This window comes from Saccostrea cucullata, unplaced genomic scaffold (genome assembly GCF_032062105.1).
Source record: "Saccostrea cucullata isolate Sc308-1 unplaced genomic scaffold, CSIRO_AGI_Scuc_v1 ctg5688, whole genome shotgun sequence".
In the NCBI taxonomy this organism is placed as follows: domain Eukaryota; kingdom Metazoa; phylum Mollusca; class Bivalvia; order Ostreida; family Ostreidae; genus Saccostrea; species Saccostrea cuccullata.
This window is the reverse complement of record NW_026929701.1, coordinates 17,494-38,728: the sequence shown is the minus strand read 5'-3', so window position 1 is coordinate 38,728 and position 21,235 is coordinate 17,494. Positions and strand designations below refer to the sequence as shown.

General features: G+C 31.6%; 1 protein-coding gene and 1 long non-coding RNA gene across 4 annotated transcripts; one reads left to right on the top strand and one right to left on the bottom strand.

The window, feature by feature from the left end:
* LOC134281878 (uncharacterized) lies at positions 1-19,776 on the top strand. Of its 3 annotated transcripts, XM_062764312.1 has the most exons (9): positions 1-111; positions 7,602-7,704; positions 7,860-8,036; positions 17,523-17,614; positions 17,711-18,570; positions 18,771-18,931; positions 19,033-19,197; positions 19,331-19,433; positions 19,535-19,776. In XM_062764312.1, exons 4-9 carry the CDS (start codon positions 17,550-17,552, stop codon positions 19,735-19,737), a joined length of 1,557 nt encoding a protein of 518 aa, XP_062620296.1. In that variant the 5' UTR covers positions 1-111; positions 7,602-7,704; positions 7,860-8,036; positions 17,523-17,549; the 3' UTR covers positions 19,738-19,776. The 3 variants fall into 3 exon arrangements, with proteins under 3 accessions (XP_062620296.1, XP_062620297.1, XP_062620298.1); XM_062764313.1 differs by lacking the exons at positions 1-111; positions 7,602-7,704; positions 7,860-8,036 and adding exons at positions 12,251-12,267; positions 15,044-15,168; XM_062764314.1 differs by lacking the exons at positions 1-111; positions 7,602-7,704; positions 7,860-8,036 and adding an exon at positions 16,136-17,332.
* LOC134281877 (uncharacterized) lies at positions 625-4,603 on the bottom strand. Its single transcript, XR_009995184.1, has 2 exons — positions 4,186-4,603; positions 625-1,688 (listed from the first exon to the last, which is right to left on the bottom strand). It is a non-coding gene; the product is annotated as an uncharacterized LOC134281877 (long non-coding RNA).
* Positions 19,777-21,235: the final 1,459 nt, after the last annotated feature.

The following is a 21,235-nucleotide window of genomic DNA, read 5'->3' as shown; positions in this document are numbered from 1 at the left end:
TCAATGACTAAACAAATTGCAGAATATGGTGAACTAAAACTACAAACGAAAAGAGTTGTCATTAAAAAGGACAGCCTTGATGATCTGAAAGATAGCATTCCGCCTTCTAAGGTAATATAAAGTTTTCGGTATATTAGTAATCTGTTGAGTTTTATTGATTATTTAAAGCTTTGTTATCATTTTGTACTTGAAATGTTTGGTAAGGTGTGATATATACTGTCAATGAAAATACGAGTATTCAATACGTTAAACAGTTTAAAAAATAAAAAACATATTTTTTTTGCATTCGTTTTCTTTTCTTTTTTAAGTCTTATATGAACAATATATCTGTCTTTCTGTAGGTGCAATTAATGTCTAGACCAAACCTTTGCAATGAAGAAATACGTATATATGTTCTTAAAACATAACTTTGATGAGATTTTAAAACAAGTATCAATATTCATTCAATAATGATTTTGTTTATAAGATAACATAGACTTTATATTTCATACATTATATATTATATACAGAGATAGGAAAAGGATAGGAAATAAAACAAGTTTTTATGCCCATCTTCCTGATACTCGCACTAAAGGTTGCTCTGTTTGATGTAATATTACACTATCTGATTCAAACACAACACCGTTTGAAGTTGAAAAAGGTCATTTATTATCAAATGACAATTTTGTAAAACTATTACAAAAATGAAAATGTAGTTTGATAGATTTACATTTATAAACCTTGCAGTGATACCAATATCACTACATGCAACTTCCAAATAGATCAAAACATTACTGTATAAAATTTTTACATCAAAGGTGGGGTAAGGTAAAAATGCCTTACCTACTGAAAAAAAGAAATATGGAAATTTATTGTCAAATTTTTCACATCAATTAAGAACACTATAAATTTTTAACTATTAGGGAGAGGTGGGAGGGCTGTTCAAAAATAAACTTGTATTTGCATACAAATATGGCGCTGCCACTGATTGTACTCAATCTGATACTGACGCTGTTGCAAAAAACAAGACTGCTCAAAAGTATTAGAGTTATCTCGCTTGGCCCACTTTCAATATACAAGAAATGGGCATAAAATCATTTATGAACATAAATAGCATTTATGCCCATCTTCCTGATACTCGCACTAAAGGTTGCTCTGTTTGATGTAATATTACACTATCTGATTCAAACACAACACCGTTTGAAGTTGAAAAAGGTCATTTATTATCAAATGACAATTTTGTAAAACTATTACAAAAATGAAAATGTAGTTTGATAGATTTACATTTATAAACCTTGCAGTGATACCAATATCACTACATGCAACTTCCAAATAGATCAAAACATTACTGTATAAAATTTTTACATCAAAGGTGGGGTAAGGTAAAAATGCCACTTACTGCCAATGACAGGCAGATCTGAACTGTCATCAGCAGTAATCCCCACCCAACCTAAGTGCGAGTCTTAATCTTACTACAATAAAAGTATCCCTAAAATTCATACAAACTGGATTCAAACAATGAAAAATAACACATTACCAACATACAAAGAAACTATGTCAACTCTTGTAAATCAATACCATATTTTTATGCATTGTACACAAACTTTGTTAGATACATAATTAACTCAAAACTTTACTACTTCTTGATACAACCAGATGCTCCTGTCATCATGGTTGAAAATGTTTTTTCTAAGCCAATGTCCTCTTTCCTGAAACGGATAATGTGTCAAACTTGTTCACATATTTTGACAATTGTCCAAACCCTCATATTCTCTATTACTGGTTTGATATTTATTTTACAATCAGATGCTCTTGTCACCATGATTGGGAATAATTTGTGACACCAGTAATTAACACACTTGATAGACATCAACAAAATAAATTACTCACTAGTTTATATAGGAACTCAACTCAGAGTAGATTTGAAATGTCATGAATTATAATCTGACCAGATGCTCTTGTCACCATGGTCGGGTATAATTTTGTGGCACCAGTAATTAAAACATTTGATTGCAATCAACCAAACAAGTTCACAAATTACTCATTATTTTATAGGAACTCAACTCAGAGTAGATTTGAAATGTCATGAATTACAATCTGACCAGATGCTCTTGTCACCATGGTCGGGTATCATTTTGTGACACCAGTAATTAAAACACTTGATTGCAATCAACCAAACAAGTTAACAAATTACTCATTATTTTATAGGAACTCAATTCAGAGTAGATTTGAAATGACATGAATTACAATCTGACCAGATGCTCTTGTCACCATGGTCATAACTCATTACCTCAACCTCACATCATGAGCAGTCAAAGGTTTACAAAGGGGATTCGAATGTACTTTTTGAAAGCGTCTGATGACCTCCGCCCCATTGCTTTAATTTTTTGCTTTAGAACTCCATTGGAAAAAGCCGTTGTGGCTGCTCTGATTCTAAAGCTGTGACCTTTATATCATTTACAATCTACCCCACACAAATTTAATGACAAACATAACTGATCTGTACAATATTTCCGTGACACCGGTGACCCATCCATGAAAGTAAAAAGAGGACCAGAAGTTGGTTTTTATAATTGAAAATATGTCCATAGGGCCTGAACAGGACATATTGTGTTATCTTTGCTGTCATTTTTCACATGCAAAGTGTAAGATTGACCTTTACCATGTTTGAAAGTTTTCATAGTCAACTCCAACCCTATTGGGCAGTCTGAAGTATTTTCTAAAAAAAAATGTACAGATTGTACTGTCCATAAATGACAATATCTGTCTTTTGAAGATGTAAATTTTACAATCCTAACAAAACAGTGAAAATGTCATTAAATACACATAAGTACCTGTACAAAATATAAACTTGTTGTACATTGTAAAGAAGCTATCAGCTGTTTAAGAATGATTGGTGTTATAGGTAACCCAAGGTCCACTAAGCTTGTCTTTTTCTTGTAACCTTGTAATCATTTTTTCACTAAAAGTTGGGCCTTTCATATTCCTCATCTTATGTTGAATACTTAATGCTGAAACATAGGTTGCCAGTAACAATAAGCTATAAACAAAATGATATCTTAAGCTTCTGCTTTTGCTGGTACACCTTTAGTTAGCAAAGCAAAATGATGACACCAAACAATGGTAATATTCAATTGCCCTTTGATAAGTATTATGAGTTGATGATGCTATTTCCTGATTTATAAAAAATTTAATAACAATACATCGATTTTCTAACTGATCTGCCCAAAGCTGAACTGCAAGTACACTGGGAAATAACTCCTTTTATTGTAATATGATAAGTTTTCCAGGTTTTAGGCCATATACCACTAAAATACTGATTTCGTAAATAAACACTGAAACCAATGTTACTTGCATCCATATAAAACTGTAATGAGTCAGAATTGTCCCATTGCTCTGACAAAAACAGTGACTTGCCATTGAAATGCTCTAAAAACAAACCCCAAACATTCAAATCCGCTAGAGCTTCCTTACTCAATTTCCTATGATGAAAAGGTTGAACTGAACAGGCGAAGTTTAACACACCTATTACAGACTGTAACTCTAGTAATATTATAGATTTTTTAGACTTGTGAATTTGTGAAGGTGTCTAGCTTTAGTTAACTTGTCTTGTGGTAAACATGACTCCATCAAAATAGAATCCAACTCAATACCCAAAAATATAAGCGAAGTGTATGGAAGGACAGTTTTTAACTCGTTAATTGAAATACCAATATCCTTGAACAAAAACATGACTAGTCTCCCATGTAAGCCTAACTTGTTTTCACAAACCCAATGTACTGCAGTACCCAATTCTTCAAATAACTGACACGAAAAACTAAGTCACATAGGGAGAGTTTTGTCAAAATAGTATTCTATATCTAAAGTAAAACCCAAAAATTCCCAATCTGAACAATGTATATATTGGAATGATTTTATATGCATTCTGAATATCCAATTTAAAGAACCCACAATCTTTCCCATATATGCCTATTAAACCTACTGCATTTTTTGTTTGCTTTTTGGGCTTGATTTCACACTCCCTTTCTAAGTTTTCTCTGATTTCAAAGCCTTTATAATTATTCTTATTTTTGATTCCTAACAAATTTCCCCAGATTTTGCTTTTTATCTTAGAATCTACACCGAGACGCAATGGCCTAATGATACTGGGATTCTTACCCCCTACGTTAGGTGATAACTCCTTAGATGCTGTTTGTTAATTAGAACCTGAATTACTTGGTAAAATTGCCATCTTCTAATTGGCTTGAATGATTGTTGCTTGCTGGGGTGTCACTTGCGACTTCCTCTTGTAAATTGACTGACTTTGTTACCACCCCCATAGTCTGTAGGCCTATTACCAGTACTCATCTCTGTAAAAGGATGTTAGCATGTATGCCTAATTTATACAAATCATGTCAAGAATTCAACCTATCTATGACTGATAAAATTATCAGCTTTTGATTAATGTTGCAAAAATATTGTTGATTTACTCATCCAAATCTTAGCCCATATCAGGCAATAGGATAAAATTACCCATTAGACCTGACTCTAGGGTAATTCTTTATACAAAATATTGTTTATATCTTAAGGCGATTCCACCCTCACAATTTTATAGGTTCAAAGTATAAAAACTGCATTTATTTTCATTACATATACTTTAAACTTTCTAATTATTGCAGGAAATATATAGGTCACCATATTATTTAAGATGCAAAACATAAATATACAGAAGTGTATGTCAACATAACAAAAATTGCACATTTTTTATAGACAGTATTATGAAAAATAAGTAAAACTGGCTAAAATGCATAATTCTGATGCTGAGTGTTGCTAAATACTTCCTACTTAAAAGATACTTTTGAATTGTGAATATCAGATAAACTATTTTACAATATAGTAAATGCCAGAATGAAGAGACCCTAGAAGGAGTTATTGCCCTTGTCAACAATTTTTAAACAAAAAGGTATTATTGTTTAAATTTAGAAAATATGCATTTTAAAAATTCTTTAACTTTACAATATTTATCATTACACTTATTGTAAAGCATTGTTCCAAGAGATATTGTTCTATTTAGGTATGAATTTAAATTAATTACAGTTTTTGCAAAAACCTATGACATTATAGGAGGGTGGAATTACTTTAAAACAATCTGTATAATTAAAGTGCACTAGTGAAATAGAGCTACACAATGTATCAAGAAACCATTGCAATATCACTAATTAATTCACTATCCCTAGTGAAGCATTGCGATAGAATTATCGCATTTATAACTTGATAGAATTATCAAGATTCAGCACTGATCAAGACGTGATAAAATTATCACTAACTGCGATAGAATTATCGCATTTATAACTTGATAGAATTATCAATATTCAGCACTAATGAAGACGTGATAAAATTATCACTAATTGCGATAGAATTATCGGATTTATGACTTGATAGAATTATCAAGATTCAGCACTATTGAAGAAGTGATAAAATTATCACTAACTGCGATAGAATTATCGCATTTATGACTTGATAGAATTATCAAGATTCAGTACTATTGAAGACGTGATAAAATTATCACTAACTGCGATAGAATTATCGCATTTATAACTTGATAGAATTATCAAGATTCAGCACTGATCAAGACGTGATAAAATTATCACTTATTGTAAAGCATAGCGATAGAATTATCGCATTTGTAACTTCATAAAATTAACAAGATTCAGCAATAATGAAGACGTGATAAAATTATCACTAACTGCGATAGAATTATCGCATTTATGACTTGATAGAATTATCAAGATTCCGCACTGATCAAGGCGTGATAAAATTGTCACGTATTGTAAAGCATAGCGATAGAATTATCGCATTTGTAACTTGATAAAATTATCAAGAATCAGTAATACATTAAAATACCACTAATTGTTCAGTAATGTGCAAAATTACTACTCATACTTGAACATGTGGCAAATTATCACGGGCTCTTCTGCAACACCTGCAGAAGAAAAAGTTTCCAGACTTACTGTTCTAAGCAAAAATAAATGCTTGATCACAAGGGTCCCTTGCTGTATTTCCCACTCTTGGACTGGCTCTCTACAATGCATCTAATATGTGATTAAATAAAAATCTGCTGAAAGTAAAACATTGTGTCATATATGCATGAAAAGCTATATATACATGTATTGCCTGTTTCTGAATTTAAATTGCAAATTAACCATAATTGTTATATGGCTAAATGACATACAAACTATTTATCTAGCTATCGCTTGTACTATGAATCACAACACCCCTGATTGCCCTGTAATATTTACATTGCCAATATGGTTCATGTGTACACCGTCACATAAGTTATTCTCTACAGAGTTCTTCAAGCCCTTTAACTTCCAGTACACAACCTGCCTTCTGTTTTTAACGTCTTCTTTTAAAAGTTGATTTGCAAAGACTATTTACTTATTATATAAAACAACTCGGCAATATCTGGTGGAATATCTAGGTAACAACTGACACACATATATCTATAGTGTATTTAAACGATACCGGTTTAAAAACAAGTCACATCACACATGTCGCCATTATTTTTGACACAATTTCCCTTACCGAGTCCTCATCAGCCTGCGGCTGATCGATATATTTTCCCGCAATATGTAAAATTAGCTTCTGTGGTCGGTTCCTTTGAATCTCCTCTTCTAGCACTCTAATGTCCATACTTCGGCCTATTCTGCCCCCACTAATCCCAATGACCGAAATCGCTACATTTTGTACATTAAATATAATTGTTAGCATGTTGTCTCTTTTTCCTCGCATAATGATATAAGCGTCGAATGTGTGAGTCAAATATTAATACAGACATCTTGATGAAGGAAGAACACAGTACAAAACAATGATCGTTGGGACAACACAGGTCACGAATGATGGAAAATCTGAACGCACGTAGGCCTTCCACGTGTGCCAGGACCGAATTTCAAGTCTCGTCTTTTAACACTTACAGATGTGCTGAATTCCTTGGAAATCCAAAAGATCACACCACCAGAAGTCCATCAAATGTATTAATTGTGCACTGGAACGCTGTAAGCCAACTTGCTTGTTCAAAAATAAACTTGTATTTCCATACAAATATGGCGCTGCCACTGATTGTACTCAATCTGATACTGACGCTGTTGCAAAAAACAAGACTGCTCAAAAGTATTAGAGTTATTTCGCTTGGCCCACTTTCAATATACAAGAAATGGGCATAAAATCATTTATGAACATAAATAGCATATATAGACTTATTTTCTACGTAGAATACTACATGTAGGCTTACTCCTTCAAAGCAACTTCATCAAACCTCTGATGTTTTTAGAGGCCCGTGTTTGCCTTGCTCCCGATTTTTATATATTTAATGGACTTTTGAGCTTGGTTACTATTCGTTATCTTTTTTTATTCCTTGCCTGTTTGTATAGATTTTTTAGCTTGCTTGGTTCCTATGTTTAATCTTCAGCCGCACCATTCTCTCAATTTAGACGATGCTGTTTGTTTACACATTATCCACCTGGTAAAAATATAATTCTTACTTTCGAATATATTAGATAATAAGTTGATGTTTAATAAAGAGGTCAAACTGCACTTATATCCCCCCAAAAATAATTGTTACTCAAAAATATCTTTTCTTTTAGGTCTTCCTTGTGTATATTGATTACAACGAAGGAAATGTGATCATAGATAAATCAGAAAGTGGTACAAGGCGACAAACAGTGAAATACTTGATGAAAACCAATGGTAATATGATTAACTGCTCGGCACATCCCACTTTTGCCATAAAGTATTTTATCTATATACCAATTGATCTAAGCAAATATATTTATAATGAAAATCTAGGGAAAATTTAATTCATGGAAGAATTTGAAAAACCTTTATTGTTTTCTTTCTTTTAGTTCTTGTATTTATTGTGTATTGCCTGGAAAAAACTTCTGAGAATTTGGAGGAGTTGTATGCACAGAAATTGACTACCATCAAGACTGATCCATTACTGGTAGATCTCAGCAAGAGGGATAGGGTCTTCAGTATTTATAAGACCTTCAGCAAAAAGCAGATGAAAGTTATCATCCATGGTATTAACGAATTTACCAAACAATCTATTTGATTTCTATATTTAACATTCATATGTTGTGTTTGAGTGTGCTTGAATATATGTGTGTGTTTAGTCTTGGGTATAAGCATGTTCAACTAAGGTTAATAAGCATATTTTGTATTTGTGCACTGATTTACTATATATTTATATTTTTATGCTAAATAATTTTTTCTCGCGAGCTTATTAATTAAAGGATTCGCAGTCGAGAGTTATATAAAAAATAAACTTCTCTAAGACTTGCAATAAGCATGTTCAGAGCAAATTGTGCACATACGCTACTGAATACATGTATACGCGAACTATTTTCAAAAGCGCGGGTTTTTCGAAAGGATAATGTAGGCCTATTGAATTTTCCGTCGATGCTTTGTGAGCTATATTTTCTGCTCTATTTTAGCAAATAAATAGACTAGAAAATTAAAGTTTGAAGAATTATATGTGGTATGCATGAAGTCGTCGGACAATGTGTACATATCTATCATATTTTGTATTGCATAAACACGTGTATATATATAGTTTTTGCACCTCTGACCAGTTTGTTTGAAATGTACATATGTTATTAATGTACCCCATGTACCAATATTTTGGTTTTGGCGAAAATAGTGAACTGAATTGAACATGTGTCTAGTTACATGTATCGATAAAACTACAGCACTGTTAAGCAGCGAAAATTAATTAACTTGTAATTAACCAGATTGTTAGATATTAAAAGCAATCTTTTACTTGTAAGCAATCTTAAACTTGTTTATCTTTGAATTGAAATTTTTATGGAGAAGCCTACACATGAAGTTCCTTCAGGAATTGAACGTTTTAAAAGGTTAAATTTAAAAATATTTTCCTATTTAGAAATACGAATTTATAATGATTTATGCATATGCTAATGAGGTTTGTTAGAATTATAATGATGTAAATATTCTCAAGATTATTCTTTTACTTGTAATACATGTACTTGTAATGCTGAATTTTTTTCAATATATTAAGTACTTAAGGAGGCTAGGGGGTGGCAGCCATTTTTAGACTATTTCAATCTCCTTTAAAAGGAGAGCTCCATATAAAGATATACAAAAATGATCAAATTTTAAAACTAAAATGTATGAATTTTTTCTTTGCCAAATGATAGTTGACAGCTAAAGATACCGTATCTAAAAAAATAAGTTAAATCTGGTGGTTAATTTGGGATTAATTTGTTGACCCACCAGCCTCCTTAAATAAAAAGTTAAATGTTGAAAGCGTTTAAAGAAAAGGGTTTGAAAATACAGTTTAACTTCGATAATCCTTAATGCAATTAAAATAAGTATTTCTCCTTTTTAATATAATTTTGAACAAAATATCACGATTGTTAAAATTTTTTGTGTATATAAAGTTCAAAACTAACTGTTTTCTTTGATAACAGGAAATAAACAATATAATTCCATTTGCTTGTTATTTTTTAAGGTACTCTGATCCTCAGCTAGGAAGGATAACTCTTTAATTTATAATTAAATTCAAAAGGTCTCAAAATGAAGCTTGAAAATTAATTCTTTTCATGCAATAAATTTCAATTTATGCTCTCAATGTGCTTCAATGTTCTATGACGTTTTAAGAGAGATTTTATAAAAAGTCGAAATTTTACATAAAATATTATAAAATTACATATTTAAGGACTGGGGGTTCATTTTCATCTAACCATAGCTACCAATGTTAACGATATGAAATAAGTAATTTGTTGTGTTTTGCAATGATAGGAAAACCTTTATACACTTAGCCTAGTAAAATGATCGAAGAAAATAGAAGAAATTAATGTAACTTGTATGTATAAAAATTGTGCAAATTCTTCAAAAGCCTGGATAACTATGCCTTTAATTTCTAAAATGTTGTTGTTGATGATATTTGAACAGCAAAATGTATAGTAGGTTTTTAATTCGCATTTCCTGAAAAATTATTTGAGATTTACTAATTTTGAAGTTGAAGCCTCGCGAATATATATACCATTTCAACTTGTTAGATGAAGCCAATATTAAATCACACTATATATATATATATATATATATATATATATATTAAATCACACTATATATATATATATATATATATATATATATATATATATATATATATATATATATATATATATATATATATATATATATATATATATATATATATATATATTATATATATATATATATATATATATATATATATATATATATATATATATATATATATATATATATATATATATATATATATACTCTATATATATACTCCATATATTTTATTTCCAAATCCTGCATTGTGCTCCCAATTATTACACAAAATCATTTATTCTAATATCCCAATAAACTTACAAATCTTACATGATGACATAAGAGCATGCTTAGCCACTCCTTATTAACTTAAAACCGTGCAATTTTGTTTTGCTTGCGTGATTCATCACTGCATACTGTGGTGCACGAGGAAAGAAGTTGTTTTGTTTATATATGGAGATGCAACCACTTGCCTGTAGAGAGATGCAAATTTTGTCTTATATACGGCACTTATCGCCATTGAGCAGTGAGAAATCTTTTTCGTGCCAGAATCTACTGCGACACTAGACTTCAGTTTATACGGTCTCATCCGAAGGACCAAACTCCATGTCCCACATTGGGATTCGAACCCGCGAAGGATCAACTCCTTACTTAGCGTCTCAAGAGCAGACGATCTTTCCACTGCGCAGCGCGTAGCGAAAACCGAAGAAACCTTTCTTTTCATTTTTCAATAGAATATACACAAAAATACCATTGAACGCGTTATTCATATCTTATGGACATGTTGGACATCTTTTCAGTTTCCTAAAAGAAAATCAGTTAAGTCAAATATACTGAAAGGAAAAAGAAACGCATTGTAAACTTTTGAATTAAATTAAAACTATTACTAGTATTTCGAATACGTTTGTCATTATTGTTAACACACATTTTTATTCCTCTTTAATTAACAAGTCACCAAAATCTTGGACTTTGACTGATAATAGTTATAGTAATTAATATGTCGATACCCCGCGAAAATTAAATAAAAAATCTTATCCTCACCCTTGCGCATTAGTAACAGTTTTCAGATCTCCTGTGCATTGAGTTCGCCAAAGCATTTATCTTTCGCATAGGATTATTAATTATTATCATTAATCAACCCTTCAGACGGTTGTCTTAATGGTTGAAAGTAGCTGTAACATTCTAAAGCCAACAAATCTCCCCGCCCAATGAATCCCACGAATTTTCGATTAAGGATAGAATTTACAGAACCCAGCTGGTTTGATACACGTGAATCTTTGTAAGAAAGTCTCAACAAACACTTGCTACATTTTCCCAGTGTGAATGTGCTAAATACATTACGCATGCGACGCTTACGTACGCATGTGAGAGTAAAATCGACGTTAAAGTTGCCAAGCTCACGGACCAAATTAGCCAAATTAGAGCGGAAAGATTCTGTCAATTTTTGGGTGAAAAATGAGTATGATTGTCTGCTGAATAAATATCGGTTTCAGTGAAAATGCCTTGGCGATAACCGAGCTCTAGATGGCATGGTGAAAAGCCCTATCTTGATGTGACGTTGTTACGCCCTAACGTCACCGTCATGATGAGTTGGAAACTTCTTAAGTTATTGTCTGACAACCAAAAAAAAATTTTTTTTGAAAAGTTAAAAACAAACAAGAAATTTATACTGACTGCAAATATGGAAAAACGATGTGTATAACTCTAATGCATCGTTTAGCATTACACAATATGATCACAAAATTTTCATCATCAATTTGCGCGTGTTTTTAGCATTTTATCACTTTCCCTACGTGACGCTATACATTTCATGATCGAGTCATTTTGAACAGCGATTTAAGTGTTAATTAAGTAACCTAAATGCACATCAGACCAATTTTCGGCCACATTGTCAAAAAAGTTCTCATATTTTGTTCTAATGCGTTTCTTTTTCCATTCAGTATAAAATATACGACAAAATCCACTCAAAAGATTTAAGAAGAAAATTTGAAATATTTTTTTAATGGCGGATTCAGACACAGGGACAAATGGATGGACAGATTCAGATGAAAGTTATAGTCCCCTGTGGTTTCATCTGGACTAATAAACAAAGACAGTACAGTGTAAGTTAACCGGAAAAAGGTCCTTAAGCTGAAAAAAGCTCTAGTCATTCATTCGCATTTCATATTTTGATTACTCTCTAAGACTTACATTGTACGGAAGAAGGTAAGGATGTATCAATGATAAAAATAAATAAATGATATTGAAAAATAAAACACTTTACACATATATGTCGATCCTCATCTATCTTATTTAGAGTAGTAATTGTATCATAATGATTTTTAAAAAAGGTTTTTTTATGGGCAGCGGAAAGGGCAAAAATTACAACAATAAGAAAACAACCAATTATACCATTTCAATGACCATAAAAACTTAACAAATGATATACAATGCTTATCAACAGACCTTTTCGCAGAACAAGTATACATTAAAGCAAAACCAACGAACAAGTACGTAACAAACATACATGAATGCAAAACCAACGACCATCTTTGCAGTACAAACGTACATAAAAACACGACAAACGAAAAAAACTTAACCAACGTGCACGCGGTAAATCTAGTCTTCCCGACTCCCGGCTCCCGACGGTCCCGTTTTCCTTTCTTTTCTTTTTTTTTTTCTTGCCGATTTCTTTTTTGTCTTCTCTAGGCAAATTTCTAGGTTAAAAAAATTCATTAATGTATAAAAACTTTAACAAAGAACTTTATTCGGTAATAACCGATATTTGCCCCCCAAACCAAACTTTGATGGAGAAATATTTAATTATGTTCTTAAAAAGGGGGGTATATGCTGACTTCAGCGCACTGAATATTTTCATAAGAAATGACGTCATATGTACGAAATGACGTCACAAACATGACGTAAATTTCAGTTTTTTATGAATTCTTCAGAAAAATGTACATATTTCGTCGATATTTTGAGTAAAAGTCACCGAGCGCATGTGTGTTCATGCTCAACATTTTGATATAATGTGTAGAATGATAATATCAATGAAATATGTCAATGTTGTTCCTGAACAAACTTGCGCTCTTAAAATTTTAAAGCTAATATTGTTGAAATTTTGTTCATTTTGTCCTCTTTCTGAAAAAGGATATAAAATCGGACTAGTTTGTGACGTCATAAAAACAAAAATTGTGAATAAACTACTTTGAAACAATAATATGTTCTGTTAATTTATATTTCTCATACAATTTATTGAATTCAGCACATTTCAGGAAGTTTTCAAAATTTGGCTTTTGTGGGGGGCAAATATATGCAATATACCGCATATATTTCTTTGCGTATTTATTACTGAATCAGCAGTATCATCTGCCAAAAGCGGTAAATCTAGTACTCAGCTATAAATGCGAAAACCACTGAAAAAAGGACACAAATGTTTTCGTAGAATCGCGATTAAAAACAACAAACTGAGGTACAGTTTATATTTTTTAATAAATGAAAACCCTCATTTACATGCTAGATAATTTGTATGCACAGAAATTCCCCCACACATTTTTTTTTGTATAGAACTCTTTACCACATTATGTTTATGTTATACAACATGGACGTGGTTCTACCTCAGTCCCCCCTTAAATTTTTTACTTTTTGGGGGGTTAATTCATCTTAAAATGAAAGAAAAGAATTTACATAAAATGTAGAAAAATATCTCATTCTCCTGAAGGCCGTTTCGTCAATTTTTGTTGTTCTTGTTACATAAGTTGGTTTTCCCCAATTCTTTAAATATTACAAGAATCTATTATGATAACTTTACATTACAGTGGCATATCATATGACAGGTACGTAGCAACAATTCCCAATTTTAAGAGTAAGGTCAAAAAAGGGTTATGTAGTACATGTATATTAGGAAAAAAAATTGACACTGAAAGAATATTGAACCTAACACCCCCCCCCCCACACACACACACACACAATCAATATCATTACGTTAAATATCATGGACACAGATTTGAAGTTAATTTATTTCGTCTTAAAGTTATTGAAACAAGATTGCCACTTTTCCTAAGTATTAAGAATAAAATTAAAATTTGTGAGAGTGCAAGGATGTGTCAATCAAACCCGTCTAAAAATTTGAAGTTTTATTAACTTTTAGATGAAATAAAATTTTTAATATAATTTTTGTGTGAAATGCTATTAAAATATTATAAGTCGAAACATTATACAGAAAATATTAACTTCAAATCTGTGCCCATGCACCTTTACTATCTACGACACTTACGCCTCTCTGTATCGATGTCCGTTTTTGGTTTTCATATTTATAACGGAGTACTACATTTACCGCTTTTTGAAGGTGATACTGCTGATTCAGTAATAAATACGCAAATTTGTTTAAGTTTTTACATATTATTGAATTCATTTAAAAAGAAAATGTGCCTGAGAAGTTTGAAGAGTTTCTGTGCACCGACAAAAAAGAAATTTTAAAAAAAATCCGATACCGTCGGGAGCCGGGAGTCGGGAAGTTTAGGTTTACCGCATGCAGGTTGGTTAAGTTTTTTTCGTTTGTCGTGTTTTTATGTACGTTTGTACTGCAAAGATGATCGTTGGTTTTGCATTCATGAATGTTTGTTACTTACTTGTTCGTGTGTTATGCTTTAATGTATACTTGTTCTGCGAAAAGTTCTGTTGATTATGCATTGTATATCATTTGTTAAGTTTTTATGATCATTGAAATTAAAACAATTGTTTGTTTTCTCATTATGGTAATTTTTGCCCTTTCCGCTGCCCATATTTTTTGGTGATTAATATAAACATGATCACTTTTTACAATTAAAATCAATTAGTGTTATGTTTCAGGATGAGGTGATTTTATTCCATGTAATAAAAAAAAATGCTGACTAACTTGCACGTTTGGTAACTTCCAAAAACTAGAAAAACGCTAGTATACAAAAGATAAAATTAGAAATTATCTAATGTACATGTACATTTGTTTTATATATATATATAGTTTTTAGGCACATGCAAGTACGATAGGGATGTAAGAAAATGACGACATACATCCTTTTTCTCCTTCCGTATCCTGTTTTCCATTTAATACAATGTTATCTCTTTTTAGCATACTACACAGTGAAAGTAAGTTACTTTTTTTCTTTGTGTCATTAGTATCGAACTGATTTTGTCTTAAATGAAACTTGTTAGTTTATACATTGTATTTTAACAGTTCGAATGGTTTCAGCGGCTTTAATGTGGATATTTATCTGAACCTTAAATTTAAGAATAAATATCATTGTTATAAGCACTTCGGGTAGCCGACTCATTTATGAACAAAATTTTCTAACCATGTACATGTATAAAATAATCTGATATCAATTCAAGTATTTTACAGTACATATTAAGAATTTTTATGAATGTAATTACCTTAAGCATGAAAAGTCAATGAAGATTTTATTGATAAAAAGAATAACTCGTACATATGAGAAAAAATTTATAAATTAAAGGATGTGTAAATAATTTTTTATAAATTATGTTCTGATTATAATATTTTGAACTGTAGCCGCCTAAACAGAAGAGATGTCAGGATACACATTCGAGAAATTTTTTGTTTGGATATTGAAAACTTTCTAACGTTTATTGTGTTTTTATGAATCTATGTACATTATTTACTTTAAAAGGGAAATTCCAAAGAAATATGTAACATCCGCTTTAACTCTAAACACAGTTACGTAATGCAAGAATTGTTTTGTATTTATGGAAGCCGAAAGGGCTTTTTATTGAAAAGTTTTAACGAATTATCTCGTAAGAACGAGTTTTATCTCTTTTAACAAATAAGTTATCTAACTTGTTTTTACGAGTTGACTATCTCATAAATTATTTTATTGATTTTGTTATGAATACAAAGATTGTCGTCAGTAAGAAGTAAATTATTTAGCATAAAGACATTTGTATTGATATAACAGTACAATTTTTCCAAAAAAAAAACACTTGATAATTAAACCTATATACCATTGTTAAAATTTAACACGTAAATAAAGATTATGTCTTTGAGTGGCTCAGATTCTCCAGTTTCAAATTTAAGAGTTAAACACCGCAAGATTTCATTATTTTTATTGACGTACATGTACGTACTGGTCAAGTCTAAAATATGATTATTTGATATAAGGTAGCACAAATCTGACCATAATCTATCTTCATGCAAGCGCTATCAATAACGTATGAGGGGGCCTGTTGATATTTATTGTTATATATACACTGTATATAATAGTGTGATTTGCATACTGTCATGTAAATTTGTGGTATCTGATTCTTCAAGAAACATTTCTTCAAAACACCATCACCTGCTGAATAATGAAGCAACACTTTCCAGCATAGCTACAGCTAGCTGATACTGTTTGACAACGGATGATATTTTAAAAATATATATATTAATATATTGACTGTGAAGAGTTTATGCGCACAAGGTTTACTGTTACGTGTATTTGTATGAAATATTCAGTTTAATATGATAAATTTGCATGAAGTTTAGTTTAACGTTTAGATTTCCACCCCTCGAAAACCATTGCAACTTTACACACAACTGCAATATTTATTTTAAAAAAAGGAGTTAGGGTTTTACGCATGGTTATGAGGTGATATCAGTTTTTTGAAATGGTGGTATTTCTAAATGGCAATAATTAACGAAACGGGGCTTCTCACAGTTATGCGTTTCCCTAAACTGATTTTTCTAGGAAAAGAATGCGAGTGTCTTGTAGATAAAGTTTGTTTGAATTGTGCATAATAAGGCGTTTAACAAAAGGCATTATATACCAGTTAATAACCAGTTTATTACCATATATTAATGAAAAAATCCTTTTAAAATGGAGATTGTCCAAACCAGAAAATCTTATTATGTTGAGGATTAGGGGCAATTTTTTCAGCTGTTTGGGGTTCTTTTCAATTTACATTTTTTATGGTAAAAAGTTAAGTTTAAAAAAAGGGGAACTTTGTGTTTGTGAATATGAATAGGAGCGTAGATGAGCAATATGTGTTTTTGATTTTCAATTACACTCAGCGGCAACATGAGAATTAAATCGCATTTTTTTTTATATTACAAAAACCTGATTCTGGAACTCCTCTTACATTTAACACATTTTAAATACCGAATGGAAGCTGAAAATCAACTCGCAAAAAAGTGGTGCTCAGTACACTTTGCCATGTGCAGGGAGAATATATTTTGCTTAACGGCGAGGATCTCAATTTAAATGATATTATAAACAATGACAAAATGACAGGATTTGGGAAGTCGGTTTTTCACAGTTTGGTCAGTTTTAATTTTTCTTTCAATGTCATTTTTAAAATTGCTTGTCGATTTTTTTTTTCTGACTGCCCCCTCTACTTCAATTTCAAATTTCAACAAATTACAATGAAGTGCAACAGATGTTGACCAGCATATTGATTATCACTATTACTACGCCGTAATCAGTATTGATTTTTTTTTCTTTTTTTAACAGTTAACGTTTTAAAAAGTAGGATACCTGATGTCATCAGAGTTTAATTTTAAAAGGCTATTATGGGCACATACTTTGACAGGTTTCTTCACCTGGTAAGTTTCCAGATTACTATTTTTTTTTATTGTTGCTTCACTCTCAAAATCTCGTGGTACTTTTTTTTTTATTTATGTGTACGTGTCTACCTCTAGCTGCTCGATTTTGTGGTGTATGGTCATTCAGCATAAAATGCAGGAGATCCAACACATCTGCCAGATGGAGTTTAGAGAAATAAAGAAAAGGCAAAATCATTATGTGAGTTCAGTGAACAGCTTAGAAGCAGGGTTACAAAGTGTTAAACTATCTGTAAACAGTCTGGCTGAGTCAGTAGCAGAGCAAAGGAATCTAGTCAAAACGACAATGGAAAGACAACTTCAAATTAGCAGAGACCTGACAAGATGTTCTGAAGATTTGCTAAACCTTCATGCAAAACATCCATCATACCCACAATCATACGTTGATAAGGCAAAAGATGAACTGAAACATCACTTTGAGGCCGAAAGAGGAAAGATATTTGAAAATCTTTATGAAGAAAAAATACGCAATTTACATGAAATAGTTGAAATACAATTTATCAAATATAAATCTCCCAAAGAAGTAAAATATAATTCATCTAACCAACATTCATCTGAATCACATTTGACAAAGAATATTCTGGTACCAATATTAAACGATTTAAAGAGATCTATGAAGAAGTTGATGATGACGTCAAAAAGCACCTTGCACTATTTGCACAGACTCTTACGTCAACAGGTCTCAGAATTAGCAGAGGCAAGACTTTGGACTGTTAGACAAATCCAGCAAAAGTTTAAACATAATGGAAAAGTTATGGATGCTTTGAATGTACATTTGAAAAGTAATAAGAAAGGAATATTGTCTTTAAATGATACGATTAACTCATTGAAAAGCTTTTGTTTATCTTATCCAAGTTTTGCATACAGATGTGGACATGAAATAAAAAGGAAATGCATCAAAGGACCGGATGGAATGGAAACGTTGCAATATAAACCTGGTAAATATATACATGTACATTTCAAGTACTACATTTAGACGCACATGAAGAGGTTGCATCACCTTTTGATCGGCCACACTCCATGGTCGCTCAGCATTGATCAATTAGAAATAATATTTCGTAGTCCAAGTATTAAAAAAATTCTGTAAAATATTGAAAATAACCATTTTTATATCCATATTTTTTTTTCTGTTATGTAGATGGAATTTGGGATTTATTAATAATACCTGCACTACTAGTAATAGCATCGGTGGTTTATGTTATTTGGACAAACAGGCCAAGCGGTAATAAAGAAGTAGTTAAGCAATGGATGGAGAGTTCTTTAACTAAAAAGAAACCCCAACCCATACCTGAATCGAAGGTGTTGAACAAAATTTCAAAGATGCAGCCAAATATCTCTGAATATATCGAATCAGTTTCCTTAAGAAAGAGAAAGATTATTGTTTTGTTTATCTATTTTAGGAAAACCTTGAAAATTCGCTGTGTGTCGTTTGTTTTGGATATGGATCTGATAAACAGAAGTATGTACATTTGGCCTCTGAGTTGATGGGCTCTGGGTTCTCTCTACAAATGAAGAAAGTTGTAGTCAATTCTACAGAAAGTCTGGATACTCTGCCCCCATCTAAGGTTGATATTTTTCTGCCATCAAATTTACGCATTCTTTCAGAACATTTTCTTATCGGTACAATTACATGTATCTTTTTGTTTTAGACACAAATGTGCCTAATTCTTCTTTTAAATTGGAATTGAATTTATTCAGGTTATTCTTATGTTTGTGGATTACAACGAAAGGAACCTAATCATAGAGGAAGAACAGGGAGGTTTGAAAAGAGAAACTCTATTGATGCTACAAGGAACTGGTGGTATGGTATTTTCATATAACTGAAAAATAAAAAAATAACTTTTTGAAGAATTTTACTAACATAATTATTCAATTCATAGTGACTTAAATGGCGCTTTTCAGCTGAGGTAACTGTCGTTTACTGTTATGAGCTTTCTTCTAAGCATCTTGATGAAGGACGTCTTTTTGCGCAGAAGTTGACTGTCGTTGAAAGAATGAAAGAACTCAGAGAACTGCGTGACAGGAACTCCATATTTAGTATCTACAACACATTCAACCCGACACAGAAAGAAGTCTTCCGCTCTAAGCTGAAAAATTCTTGTTAGCACGCTATTCTATATATAACAATAAAACATCGCCGGGAATATATTTTTTTCCTTATTTGTGCTTGGAAGTGTAGTCAACTTCACTTCCATTCAAAGGTTTGTCTAAAATAAATCTTCAACAGATTGTACATGATGCAGCAGATATGATTACAAGGTTTCATAGTTTGTGTATTGGCAGGTTAAAGTCAAGAGGGTTGTGTCATCAATTTAGGTGGAAATAAATGAACACAGTTTTACCGCAGCTACCTCAGACGTTTTGTTTAAAATTAAAATCGTTAAACAATATAGATACATGTATCATATATCAAAACCACTACCTTTATCCCATTATCTGTACACACAAGGGCAGCTAGAGCCTCAAAGCTGCCATTGAAAATATACATGTTCTTTAGTTTGACAATGCGCTACTTAAGGAGGCTAGGGGGTCAACAAATTAACCACAAATTAACCACCAGATTTAATATATTTGTTTAGATACGGTATCTTAAGCTGTCAACATTTTAGTTTTAAAATATCATTTTTGAAGATTTTTATATTGAGCTCTTCTTTTAAAGGAGATGAAAATAGTCTGAAAATGGCTGTCACCCCCCAGCCTCTTTAAAGATCTTTTGATCCAGCATTCTATTAAATCCTTTTTCAAACATTAATTGAAAAGGTGCTTATTTGAATTTATTTTAAATCCCTGGAAATCCCCGAGGTAGAATCAGGTGCCTAGCAGGAGTAAACATACCCTGTTTATTGGCCATCTCCATCGTAAATCCTATGTATTGTGTAAATAGACGGAACTGTAGTCCAATCCATTATCAAACAATTGGTAAGAAACAGGAACCCAAAAAAAAGACTCAGTGAAAGGTTTTATTTGCTATCAAAGTCATTATAACGACCAAAGAATTTAGGAAATTAAACGAGGTTGTAAAATTTCCTGTAACATCAACTGATATACCAGTAGCCTGCTGTTTTAAAAGCTGATCGTACTCAGAACATGCACTTGAATATCGAACAAGTTGGGAGATGTACACACCATAAGCAGGTGATTGCAGGATATTACTACATAAACGTAGAGGGTGGAAAAGTTGATATTTTGTCACACCGTTTAGTTGTAAGTTGAAATTGGTTATCACCGTTTATTGTTAGTAAAATACCCAAACGTTGAAACAGATGTTTCTGACTCGTAAAATATCTTCTATTTTAAGTTCACTGGGATATATCGATTCGACATTTGAATGAAAATAATAACTACTTTTACTGATAGTACATATACATCGTCGATATATGTCAAAATGTCGAGCTGAAGGCCACAGCAAGTCTTCTTTTTCGTGTGATTCAAAAATGTTATCAATTATCTTTATAAAGCGCCCTTAACAATGTGAACAGGAAGAATTCATTTAAAGAAAAATTTCACGTTCTACACATGCAAGCCTTCTAAATCTTTATACCTATAGATAACTGTATTCCTATACGTAACTGTCAACCTTAACTACCTGTTATAATTTACTAA

What these genes read in the sequence shown, in the direction of transcription:
- LOC134281878 (XM_062764312.1), top strand. Translation starts at nt 17,550, where the DNA reads ATGTCATCAGAGTTTAATTTTAAAAGGCTATTATGGGCACATACTTTG. An exon ending in TTGACAGGTTTCTTCACCTG is followed by an intron (nt 17,615 to 17,710) that starts GTAAGTTTCCAG and finishes GTCTACCTCTAG; the next exon opens with CTGCTCGATTTTGTGGTGTA. An exon ending in AACCCATACCTGAATCGAAG is followed by an intron (nt 18,932 to 19,032) that starts GTGTTGAACAAA and finishes TATCTATTTTAG; the next exon opens with GAAAACCTTGAAAATTCGCT.